Source organism: Pyrgilauda ruficollis, unplaced genomic scaffold, assembly GCF_017590135.1.
Source record: "Pyrgilauda ruficollis isolate IOZ18807 unplaced genomic scaffold, ASM1759013v1 scaffold5, whole genome shotgun sequence".
In the NCBI taxonomy this organism is placed as follows: Eukaryota; Metazoa; Chordata; class Aves; order Passeriformes; family Passeridae; genus Pyrgilauda; species Pyrgilauda ruficollis.
Window position 1 is genome coordinate 4,636,704 of NW_024526599.1, and position 12,384 is coordinate 4,649,087.

A 12,384-nucleotide genomic window follows, 5' to 3' on the forward strand; every position below is an offset into this window, starting at 1 on the left:
TACAATTCTGATGCTGTAATTTAACCTGGTACTTTTATCCTCTTCTTTCCCTTCGTGTGTCCTTTCCATTAATTTCCTATCCCTTCTCTTTGAAATCTCATTTTTGAGAATTTGGGGTATTTGGTTGAGGATTCATGGTGCCCATTCATGCATTGTCTTCTCATGTGCAGTAAATTTAGTGTGTTCCAGCTGTTTTGGAATTTATTGTGCAAGGCCCTGACTCAAAAAGAGGTCCAGAAAACCTCAGTCAGACAAATAACCTCTCAGTTGGTGATGACTGTGTGATCACACAAACTCTAACCTGCCAGACTTGTCCCTTGATGTGTGCAGTGCACCCACCAGTAGGTCCCCTCTCCATTCCAAGACAGGACAGCTGGGAGATGGGGTCTCTGGGGATAGAAGCAGGACTATTCACCTCCAAAGGGAGTAGAGAAGGGGTACTGCAAAGGCACAAGTTGTGGGGATGAGGAGAGAGAAGAAAGGTGGGTATTAGATGCCAGCCATAACCTTCCCTCTACAAACTGGAATATAAAGCATTAGTATGTTGATGTCTTAAGAGGTCCACCCATGTTCCAGGGGCTCACCCTTTTGTAAGCTTTGATTACAGGCTGGGGAAAGGAGGAAGAAAAAAGAATAAATGATTAAACATGTAACACTATTAAGGCTTTAATTTGTAGCAGTGGCTTCTATTCCTGTTATTCCTGTGCCTTCAGCAGCTGAACACTGTTTTAAAAAATCTAATGTATGACATCTGCACATGACAGTGATACTGAAGGTCAGCCCATTGCTGTGCAGAAGGAATGCCAGAATACAGAGCTTGTTTCTGGTGGCTGCAGTCCCACCTCAATGGCAGATACCCAGTAGGAGGAAGAGAAAGAATATAACATGGAGGGGAGAAAAGCAGTTTGTGTCTGGTGCTGCCTGACTTGCAACTTCAGTGGTGGAGAGAGGCAGGAAGTGCAGTCCTGCCAGAAAGGCTCAGGCTGGCTGAGCAGGGAGGCCAGGCTGTCCCAGCCGTGCTGCAGTTGTGCTGCAAAAGCCGCAACCTTGGCAAGCTAAACCAGGCATAAGCAGAAGGCAGAAGGAAATAGAAGAAGGTGGCAAAGTCATAGGAGGATGGGTGCTGGGCTGCTGGGAACGTTTCCAGCAGCACAGTGTTACATCCCAGGCAAACCTTTCAAGTTGTTTGCCTCCCAGGCTATGACAAATCCCTTGTGTTGGATCACAAGCTTTGGGAAAAAGCATCTGCTCTGCTGGATCATAAGATGAGGGAGTGACCATGGCTCACAGCTGTGGCTGGTGGAGAGGAACCAGGACCTAGCAGAGCTCCTTTTGGGGCAGACATGCCCTCTGGCTACAAACCCACAGAGGGAGAAAGCTGTTGCTGTTCTCAGAGGGCGTGAGCTACAGTCTGGACTATTGCAGGATGTGGAGTGAGGGCTGGAAGTTGCACTTGCTCTCTGGAAGCTGCTGGGTCTGCATGGGTTCACAGCTGCAGCAGTGAAAGGTAAAGGGCACTGGCTCATAAGGAAGACTTAGGCCCCTTGATTCCTGGTTGTGGGCACGGCTCCACAATGACAAAGCTTGGCTGTTTCACCCCACTTGATCTCCTGGCACCAGGGTCAAATTAGGGTTGTGTGGAGCTGTGTGATGGCTGTAACAGCCCATTCTATCCTGTATTTGTGTTCCTAAACTAATTCTCCTTTCCAGCACGTTGGCTTTGGGTAATTGATTTCTGATCTCTCACATCTCTGACTTTTCAGTCACCCTTAATTGCCAGGACTATATTAGCTGGTCATTTAGTTTGAACTAACCCAATATTTTTTTTCTGCTGACCTTAAAATCTCTTTTGTACTGCAGGGTGAGCTAGACTACTCTCCATTTAGTCACTTTATAGTATGGCTTCAGTGCAGACCATTAATCTTAACTTGGAGTGTTTGGATGACTTATTTAATATTATCAATATCTACCTATAAGGTGTAAGTTAACTCTGAGGTTTTTTAGTAGCTTACTAATTATGGCCTCCTTAAGAATATGAATTCAGGTTGTGTTTGGAACAGGGAAAACAAAAAGTTATTCAGAACCCAGGACATTTACAGGGGATTTACAACAGAAGCTAGATCACTCTTCCATGGCACTACAAAGATGGCATATACTATTCTCTTCTCCAGAACTTTCTTCAGTAGTCAGCAATGACACAGATAAGTCAACAGCAACAATGAAATGCAGCAATTTTCTGAGGAAAAGTAGCCTATTCTTTTAAAAATAAAAACAAAAAAACAACAAACAAAACAAAGCATATAATGACCACCCCCACCCCCATCTCCCAGCACAAAAGACATACACATACAATAAACCTATTTGAATGAGTCTGGTTGTAACTGCTATGGGGTAAAGTGCAAGATTGACTCAATTTCCTCCTCACTACGGAGAAGAAACCCACATATCAACACGTAACAAGAAAAATCTCAGGGAAATGCTATGCCTTTTGTCTCAATTTCCTTGCCACAGTAGCACGTTTTTGTTCTGTTGAAGAAGCAGGATAATTTGTGGAGTATCAGCTCATTGTCAGCAGGCAACTTCTCAGAGTTAATTGTAAGAGAACAGCAATTTGAAGGAATCTCTCGTTTGGAGGTGTATTTCCCTATCAGAGTGGCTGCAGCGGTGGCTCCAGCAGTCTCCTTTGGCCATGAGGTATGTTATAGATAATTTCTGAGGGGTATGTAGTCCTTACTACTGACCATAAATGGAAATAGTAATTTGAGTGATACTGGTCATTCTGTTTTAGTGTATGTAAATGCAGTGTTAGAAATGAGCAAGCAACTAAATGATGTTTGCATGCTTCTGTTCTGTCTGACAGTCTTCCTCTTCAGTTCTGGGGGTGCCACTCCTGAATTTTATCACTTGACTTTTGTTAGAAGTGTCTTGTTCCACTGGCAGAAATAAAAAGGCCTTGGATCTTCTTGTTGTGGGAGTGAAATATTTTGATTGTTCTTTGCAATAGGGATTCCCCAGACAGTTTAAAAAGAAAACCAAAAAAACTCCCCTAACCAAAGATAAAAAATCTGTGACTCCAAAAACATGCCTGAAATCTCTGGCCTTCTTTTAAACTGTGAATCCTGCTGCTCTTGAATTGTGGAGCTAAAATGAAACATACCTTGTGCTCTCTCTTTGATTGAGTTCAGCACATGTTAAGGGAGTTAGAGGGGCAGTATTTTGGCACAGGCACCCCAAACCCTAATACATGCACACACGCTGCCTGATGTTTCATTTCAGATTATAAACTGGATTACAACCTGCCTTCACCCTGTGGGCATATTGTCCAGGGAAACCAGGCTGGATCTGCCTGATGCATAAAATGATCTGGCTAAATGATCACCAAGTTGAAAGTAAAGGATGTGTGCAGAATTTGTATTTTCAACAGGACTTTAGATTACATTTCAGTCACACTAAATGATTATTAATACTACTTAACTCATCAATTCAAGAATGGAATAAATAGTGTTATCTGGAAACCGTGCTTAAAGAGCTTGGGACAACATTTTAAACTTCTAAAATAGCTATATCTGTCCTAATTAAGTCAGGATGGCAAAGAGAGTATTGAAGCCCCACGTGTTTTCTTATTGATGCAAATGGTGCTTTGTGTTCTTTTATTTGTGGGAAGCTTTGTTAGCCTCAGTTAGCTGAAATACTTGCATATGATTTGGTTTTTTCAAAAGAAAAGATACACTGTATTTAGAGATGCAAATACTACCTTGTCTGCAAAACCCACCAGCTGTTATACTGGAAGACAAAGCTAATTCTATGTTGCTTTACTTCAGTGGTGTCTGTGTATTCACAGGCAGCTTTTTAACAACCTTCTCTGTATAGCTGAAAATGGCAGGCACCAAATTTTTATATTTCTTTGGTAACAGCCTAGTGAAATCAGAGTTGATCTGTGAATTTAATAAAAAAAAAGTAAGCAAGTAAATAGATTAACTATGATAATATACCTTTGCATTAATGTTTATAGAAAAGCTGAATAGTCTGTTAGCCTTGATTCTCAAATTCCTTGAATATGAGTTTACTACTTGCTGTCTTGATTATTTGACTTGAGACTGAGTCAGGTCAAATATATGGCTCTGTAGTAGAAGAAGCTGCTGCTGGTTTGTGTGTCAGTAGCACAGTTTTCCAGAGAGGCTCTTTGCTTCTGCTTTAAACATCTGGAGAGAGACAAAGAATGTTTGTGGGATCTTTTGTTGCTTCTTAAAGTTGGAGCAGGGAAGAATTACGTTCCAAGAAATAGCCAGAATCTTGGAAAAATCCGAGTGGAATCATTAAGTGTTAAACTTTATCTTCTTTATAAACGAAAGTGCTTTCGCATTATCTCTGGCAGCTGTCCTCGTAAGGGATGTTATGTAATATTTACTCTCTCCTTCGGAGTTAAATCCTTTTTTCCGATTTGTGAGTAGTATTTGCATATGTATTTCTTAGCTGCATTGACATGCCAGATGCACAGTGGTAGCTGTCTCCGCCTGCTAATCCTGTAATAACATTCGGGTGACCAAATTCAATGGCCGTGCGCGGAGCCTCGGAACAGCTGATTGCTGAGTAGGGAGGAAAAAAAAAGAACCCAGCGAATCTGGTTGCAGCTCTCTGCTGCATCCCCATCCCACAATCCCTTGCACCATTTGCTGCAGTCTTTCTACACAGGCTGAGTGAGAAAAAGATGTGCTAAATAAAGATTGATTGGTTTGAATCCTGAAGGGGTCTCCCACTTGTAAATGACCCAGGGAGAAAAAAAAAATTCATGACGACTTCACTGGGCCTCCTCTTATTCTTCCATTTTTCTTTCCACCTGTCCTCTTCATGGAATGGAGCGTCATTGCTTAGAGCACAGAATCTCTTGTGCATCTAATAATGATTGTGCTGTGATAGGGATTCCTTAGCAGTTTTATGTGTGAGGCTTGAAATATTAGCAGATGATGTTTTGTTCGTTTGGATTACTGCGGAACTGCAGCTCCGTCCCTGCAAGGATTTTATCCTCAGCACTGCACTGATTAAGCTATTTTTCTACAAAGATGGGTAGGTCTGAAATGCTCAAGTTTGCTCAGTATTATTCCTGGTGGCTGCTGCTGGGTTGCTCCTGTTTTGGCCCCTGATTGTTATTACATTTCTGCATGCTGTAAGAATGAAGAGGGTTGCTGTGTTTTAAACAAGGCACTAAGCTGATTGCAAGAGTGGGAGAGAAAGGAATGCAAATTTAGCTTATCAAGCCTTTTACACAAGTGGACTGTGTGGTGGTTCTGATTATTAATTTGCTCAGTTGTTCTGTATTGGCTAATCTGGGGGCTGCTGCTAGAAATGACTTGAATCTGTTCTTTATTCCTACAGACTGTGGACAGGTGATCTATCTGTTTTAAGGACTTTAAAGCCTCTCCCAGTCCTTGAAGCAACATTATTGAGGTTCCCCACCCTTTCTTATGGCTCTGGAGGCCTAACTGTTCCTTTGGAAACGTTGCCATTGGAAACCTATTCACTCATAGTACATGAATAGACCCTCTAGGTTGTGAATACCATTGATAAGAAGAAGATGAATAAGCTGCAAGCAATTTGTTCTCCTCAGGCTGTACTTTCAGGCTAGTTGCAGCTCTGGCTGGGTGGATTTCAGAGACAGCAGTGTATCGTAACACAGAATTCTGCTCTTTTAGGAATAAAATCCTGTGAAGTGAACAGTTACTTGATTCCCCAATGTCTTTTCTCTGCTGGGAAACTAATAGAGAATTTTCAGGAGTTCCAGAGCTCATTTGAGGATACCTATAGAAAGGCTGCATTTTTCTACTATGTCTCTGTCTCTATTTACCTGAAACAACTCTTCTGGAACTGCTATTTACTACACCGAACGTGATTTTTTTCTTTTCCTCCTTTTCCAGTGTTATAGGAAGTTCCTTTCATATGGGTGGGGCCGCACCCTGGCTTTCCTGAAGGCATGCATGCATAGCGGGGCAAAGCTTTCCACTAGCTTAGAGAGCCATTGTTTTCTCCTTTCTTTGCGGTCTAGTATATTTTAAATGAAAATCGTATCTCCAAGCAGAAGGAAAAAGAGTAATGGTATTTCTGGGGTGGCTGGGAAGATAGCGATCCTTGAGCCTCAAAAGGGCGACAAAGGGAGTACATTTCAGAACCCTTTACTGCAATTGGTTTAGCGAACCCGAATTTGGTTTTGCGTGTGTGTGTGTGCTACAGATAAATGGGGGCTTATGTCTTGTTTGGTGCAATGTTTCCTAATCCTTTAGCTTTGCATGTTTAAATTACAAAGTGTGACTACATGGAGAAGTGATAGTCCTGTTTTCGAAGCTCATGCTTTAGCTGCTCTATTTTGATTTTAAGACATAATAAACCTCTGAAAAGCACTCTGACAGTTTTTGAGCTCAGAAGATGCTGCTAAAAAAACCCACATTTTTCTTGTAAAAGTAGTGTTACTTTGCAAAATCTCCCACTGCTAATACATTTAAAACTTATGTTACTGCAAGCATAGCAGTAAATCAGAAAAACTGGTGAAATTCAAAAACATTGTTTAAAATCTCCAGATTTTCTTCAGATAGTTTTTGATTGTACAGTTGCTTTATTTGATTAAATGAGCAAAATCATCTTCTCATACCTACATCACATTCATCAAAATTACATCAAAGGTGGATGTAAAGCCTTAGAGAGGCTGCAGAATCCTGCAAATCCCATACTCGAAATATTTTTTTAAAGGGACCATTTGTGTAAGAAGTTGTACAGGTAGTGGCCAAAGCTTGAAATGTACAGATGAAATTCTATTTCCAGGTGCATGTTTTAAATTTGATTTATGTGAATACAGGGGATAAATCACAGTCATGACCTGCTGCATTTCAGACAAAATACAGAATATTGAAAGTACTTATTTCTGAATCATTAATGGTTTCTTTCGTTGACAAAGCTTAAAGCATGAGCATTTGAAAAATAAAGTAGCTGGCATAAGATTTGTGTATGAAATGCTAAGAATTACTTGATTTTTGTGGTGACATTGGGGGAATGTGAAAAACTAAGATGAAAAACAGGTTAAATCAATATGAATTTTTTTCAGCCAGCAGCAGATTTTTTTTGTGTAAGCAGTTTGCTGCTGTAGCTTTACTTAATAAAGGAAAGATTAAATACAGAAAATACCTGGTTGCTAGAGGACATTCTTCTGTTAAATGACAGGCAGCATTCACTGGAGACCTATTCTTTCATATCTTAAGTACAGCTTTTTCCAGTAGCTTGTGTTCAGTCTATAACAAAAAAAAAATTATACTGTTGTTGTGTCCAATTTGGAAACCATGCTTTTGATAAGAAATCCTCCTGCTTCCGATTATCTTCCCTGTTTTATTTGGTTCCCTACCCCTAACATTTGGGGAGGGAGAGTGGGAGGCAAACACAGCTGTGTAAGTGCTGAAATGAATTTTCCTTTTGAAACACTGGTGTTCCTTTTGATGCTGATGTTCTGCATGTTATGCTGCCAAATGTATGAATACGTTAATGGGTATTTGATTGTCTGGTCTTTCTACTCTGTTTTGTAAAAGCCAGATATTTTGGTTCCACTTCTTGTAAAGCCACCTTTAACTCAAGCTTTTTAAAAGTAACGTGATTTGCTAATTGATCTCCTAAGGTTAATTCTGTGTGATTTTGGCATTTAAATAGGAAAAAATAATTTGTGTTTATGTAATACATTTTATCTTACTATGGGGAAAGATTTTTTTTTAAATATTAAAAAAGATGAAAAAGACATGCAAATATTATCAATCCTGAAATCAAGCATTTTTGGGTCATGAAAAAACAGGGTATTTTATGAGTATTAGAGCAATTTTTATAATTGCAGTTTCCCCTTCCTTGGAAAAAAAGAAACAAAAGGGCCTGCCATAAGTGTTTTCCATTGAATTAAATGTCAGTTACTGCTGTTGGGTATTTGAAATGTGAATAACTTTATGCTGCTGTATTTTCTAACACCGAGGTGATGCCCCAGGAACCTGTTATCAGGGAAGCCAGCACAGCTGACTTATGATCCATAATCACTGTCATTATCCTAGAAATAGCCCCTTGCTCACTGTAGTAAGTAAAACATACCGGGCTGGCTAAGTACCCAGCTCAGGAAGAGCAGCATGGGTTCATCTCTGACAGACTAGTGTGCCGTTCATCCAAGCACAGGAAGAGGACCTAATGTAACACTAACAATAAAATGCTACACAGGTCATGCAAAACATTCTGGAATTGCATGACCTTTGAGCATGATCAGCAGAGGGCTTGTTGTTTCTGTCTTAGAAAGCTTGAACTGCCCTCAAGCTAGATCTCAAATTGTCTGAAATGGGTGAGTAAAAAAGGGGTAGAAATTGTTTAGGAAGAAGTTAGACCCCCTCAGGAGTGTACCTGCAGAGCAGAAGCCCAGCTGGGCTTGCAGCTCAGAGAGAAGAGGAGCCCGGTTCCGCTGTGGGTGCGGGAGGTCTGGCAGAACTCAGTGCTGCGACAGTCGCGCCTGCGCCTCCTGGCACTTCAGCCTGCTAGAAATGCTGATGGACAGGAGTTCCTGCTGGGCCACCCTGCCAGGGACTCTGCTTGCCAGGTTTTCCTAAACTATTTTAGCAGGCAGTTTACTTTTTTCTATGGTTGCTTCCATCCTTTTCCTCCTGTCTTCTCTTTTCACATTTTATTCTATTATTGGCTATAACCTGTATCTCCAGCTGAAAAGAACCTACGTTTTTCTCTCCCTGTGCCTTGTTCCAGGACAGGAGGCGTTCCAAGCCTGCTGCCATCTCTTTAACCTGCGATTTTAATTCTAACAGTTAGTAGACTTTTTTCTTAGCCTTTTATTTCATGCTTTGTATGCCAGATTATGAAGAATCCTCAGTCCTAGAAACATGATTCTTACTACTAGTTTTGCTAGAATGACATTTTTATTGTGTTTATTATTTGGATGTGCTTCATGTATCCTTCACCTTGCTGTTGCTGATTCTCTGTGGCTATCAGTTGCCTCTTCTTTGCTCTGTTTCTTTTATCATGAGGATTTTCATTGTGCCTACCTCATCCCTACTGGTGATGCAGAATTTGAGCATTCCCTTCCCAGGGGCTGGCTGGTTCTGGAGGTTCCTTCTTGGGGGCTTCCTGAAGTCAAAGTCTATGATATTTTTGGCAATACCAGCACCAACAAGGGAAAAAAATTGTTAGGTGAACCATTTTCAAACTCTGTCTGTGATGCAGCCATTTGACTGGCTGGTGCAGTTCCAGTTTGAGCATTTTGCCAGCGGTACTGTAGATGTAAGAAATCCGACGTTTGTTAGCACTGGCTGAATCTATTGGCGCAAGAATGTTTTTATCATGGGTTTTCTTTAAAGCCAGACAGCCCCGTAACTCTTTCAGTCCAGAGGCAGCATGCCTTTCCAGAATGCTCAGGCAGAGGTGTTGTAGATGTTGCTGACTGTTTCCCTGGCTGTCATCAGTGATAAACCATTTTAGAAGTTTAATTCTTTCTTGTTTTGGTTTTATATGGAAGTATGAATTCCTGCATAAGGATAAAACATGAGTGGATTAGTCAATGATTTTGTTATTTCATGAAGTTTATAAGCTGTTTTTCTTCTTTTCTTCTTTTCCCCACCCTGCTCCAGCAGTGTGCAGGGTAGAAGGGAACAGGACCCATATGTCAGTGGTCTAGGATGGCCAGTGAAGGCTCCAACATCCCAAGTCCTGTGGTCCGTCAGATTGACAAGCAGTTTCTGATTTGCAGCATATGCCTGGACCGTTACAAGAACCCCAAAGTACTTCCCTGCCTGCACACTTTCTGTGAGAGGTAAGTCCTTTCCCCATGCTGGTAACTCAGGATCTGTGTTGTGCTGCAAGCACAGGACAAGGCATCCTTTAGTGGAACTGGACTTTTCCCTTTACTTGTAAATGTCCTGTTAAGGCATGATAAAGTCTGGGAAGGCTGGAGAGGCAGGGATGTAAAAAAACACATTTGTGGCAGGCAGGAAGAGGAGACAGCAGTGGCATATTTGGAATACATTCCCTTTATGCAAGAGTAAACAAAAAGTAAATCCAATTAAACTAATGAATATGGTTACTACAGTGTGAAAGGTGATGATAGCCAGAATTTGGACCTCAAGTTAATGGTCTCAAATTTATTCTGATTATCATGTAATTAGAAACAAGAAAAAAAAATCTTTATTGATTTACTAAGCCAATAAGTAATTATACCATCCTTTTAATGTCCAAGAGTTAGACATGATATATACATTATTAATAACCTGAGATTAAATGTCTTAATTCTGCAGTTTGGTTGACTGAAGTGGGAAAACTCTCTGGAAAGAGATGTGATAAACCAACCTGCCTTTTACTGTATTTGGCTGAATGAACTGAATATGCATAATGATACTTTAATGTTGCATTATCCGTCAAATTGTGGAGAAAATACAGCACCTGCAGAAAAGTTAGCTGAAGAATTAGTGGTTAGAGTTCTTAATCTGATGATGGGATGCAACTCTGGGTTGTATATTGAATGGCAGTAGAATGTTTCTAAATGGTATGTGGTGTGAACACTTATTTAATTGAGGAGATTTCCACCTCTTAGCAAGAACTGTGGTGTGAATCTCTAATTTTGCACAGGGTGAAAGAAAAATTGTGGATCTCTGCCTGTGTCAGATGAGCTGGTCTTTTGTAGAACAATAGGAAATCCCAGCATTAAAAAAGGCAGCACTGAAACTCCTACGGAAGTCAGTGAGACAAGATTTTCACCATCCTGTGTTAAGTTTCCTGTCTTCTGTTCATGTGTAAAACCTAAGGTTAGCTTCTGGTTTTCACTGTAATCCTCTTAGGCTGATCTGGTTATGGAGAGAAGCTGGAAGAACTCTTCCAGTGAAGTGCTGATGTGCAAAGCCTAAGCTCTCCTTTCATGGAGCCTTACTGGGGGGTCAGGAGGAGGACTGCCAGGGGAAGATGAAGAGTGCTGCAACCAAAACCTTTGTGAAAAGATGTGGAGCTGTGTGAGGTCACGCTTTCTCAGTTGGCATCCCATGAGGAATTTGGTGTAGCATTCCTCCCCTTAAGAACTGCTTTCTGCAAAGCGTCTTTTGCTTACAGGACCATACTGAATACAGGATATTGCATGCAACAGTATGTTGCATGCCCAGCCAGGTGTTAGCTTCATTTCCAAGGCCAGAAGTGGCCTAGTCTCACCTAGGCCAGCCTGCTGCATATTATGCATATTGTTGATTGCTGAGCTTGTGTGTCAGGTTTATACTCTGTGAAATTTATTGTTTCTGGAAAACACCAACACCGCCCTCCCAATCAAACACAAACAAAAATTTCCTCCAAAACTCCCCTTAACACTCCCCCTAACTGTGATAACCTAGCAGGTAGTTCCCCGTGTTGTAAAGAAAGCTCTGTTAATTTTGGGTAGCTGCCAAAAAACTTTCCAAATTGAAATAGAATAAAAAATTTCCCTTGGCTTTATTGGGACCATGTTTTACCTCTGAAACATTAAACCCAAAACACAAGTTATTAAAGGAGATTCTGTTGGAAAGACAGGGTCAGCAGCACCAGTTAGTCAATTAAAGGCACAGGCTCAAATACTTGATGCAACTTCATGTCTGTCAGACTCTATCAGATAAATTCAAAATTTTTACTGTATAAAATGTCCTGTGAGCAGGATGCAGTAGGTGTCTGAAAGCATTATCAACTGCATGAATATCCCAAGAAAAGGCATGTAATTCTTTTAATGATGTCTGCTTATTGAGCCTTTTTTTTTTTTTCATGTGGCAGAGTAAAAAAAGGTTTAAAAGAAAAAATATTCCTCATAACCACTTTTGCTTCAGAAGCCTGTTTGATGTGCTTTTATAAGTAGGGGTAGCACTGTTTCAAACTAGCTCTTTAACTGATGAAAGGGGTTTTTTCCCCTCTTTGATGATACTTTTCCTTTCTTTCTCCTTCCACCTTCTTTCCCCATAGGTGTTTACAGAATTACATTCCAGCCCATAGCTTAACCCTTTCTTGCCCTGTGTGCCGCCAGACCTCCATTCTGCCAGAGAAAGGGGTTTCTGCACTCCAGAACAACTTCTTTATTACCAACCTGATGGATGTCCTGCAGCGAACGCCGGACAACAGCATTGAGGAGTCCTCCATCTTGGAGACTGTCACTGCTGTTGCTGCAGGCAAACCGCTCTCCTGCCCCAATCATGATGGAAATGTAAGTGAGACAGCCTCCTGTGCTATGTGCAGGTATTGATATGTGCTGACTTGTCTGGGTTTCATGGATGTCTTTTTCGAAAGAGAAAGCAGGGGAAGTGGAGTCACACTATTTCTTTGATTTTGTAATATATCAACAAAAGACAAGTGATTCTTCAGATTAACTCAAATGCT

General features: G+C 40.9%; 1 protein-coding gene across 6 annotated transcripts in view; it reads left to right on the plus strand.

The window, feature by feature from the left end:
* Nucleotides 1–12,384, plus strand: part of TRIM2 (tripartite motif containing 2) — a 70,327-nt gene that overhangs the window by 22,167 nt on the left and 35,776 nt on the right. For 3 of the 6 annotated variants that reach the window (XM_041479916.1, XM_041479913.1, XM_041479919.1), the window contains exons 2-3: nucleotides 9,642–9,820; nucleotides 11,974–12,211. In XM_041479916.1, coding sequence (XP_041335850.1) covers nucleotides 9,687–9,820; nucleotides 11,974–12,211 — 372 coding nt within the window. In that variant the 5' untranslated portion in view covers nucleotides 9,642–9,686. Of the gene's footprint in view, nucleotides 1–2,580; nucleotides 2,695–9,638; nucleotides 9,821–11,973; nucleotides 12,212–12,384 lie in introns of those variants that run through there. The other 3 variants (XM_041479914.1, XM_041479915.1, XM_041479917.1) reach the window with 2 other exon arrangements.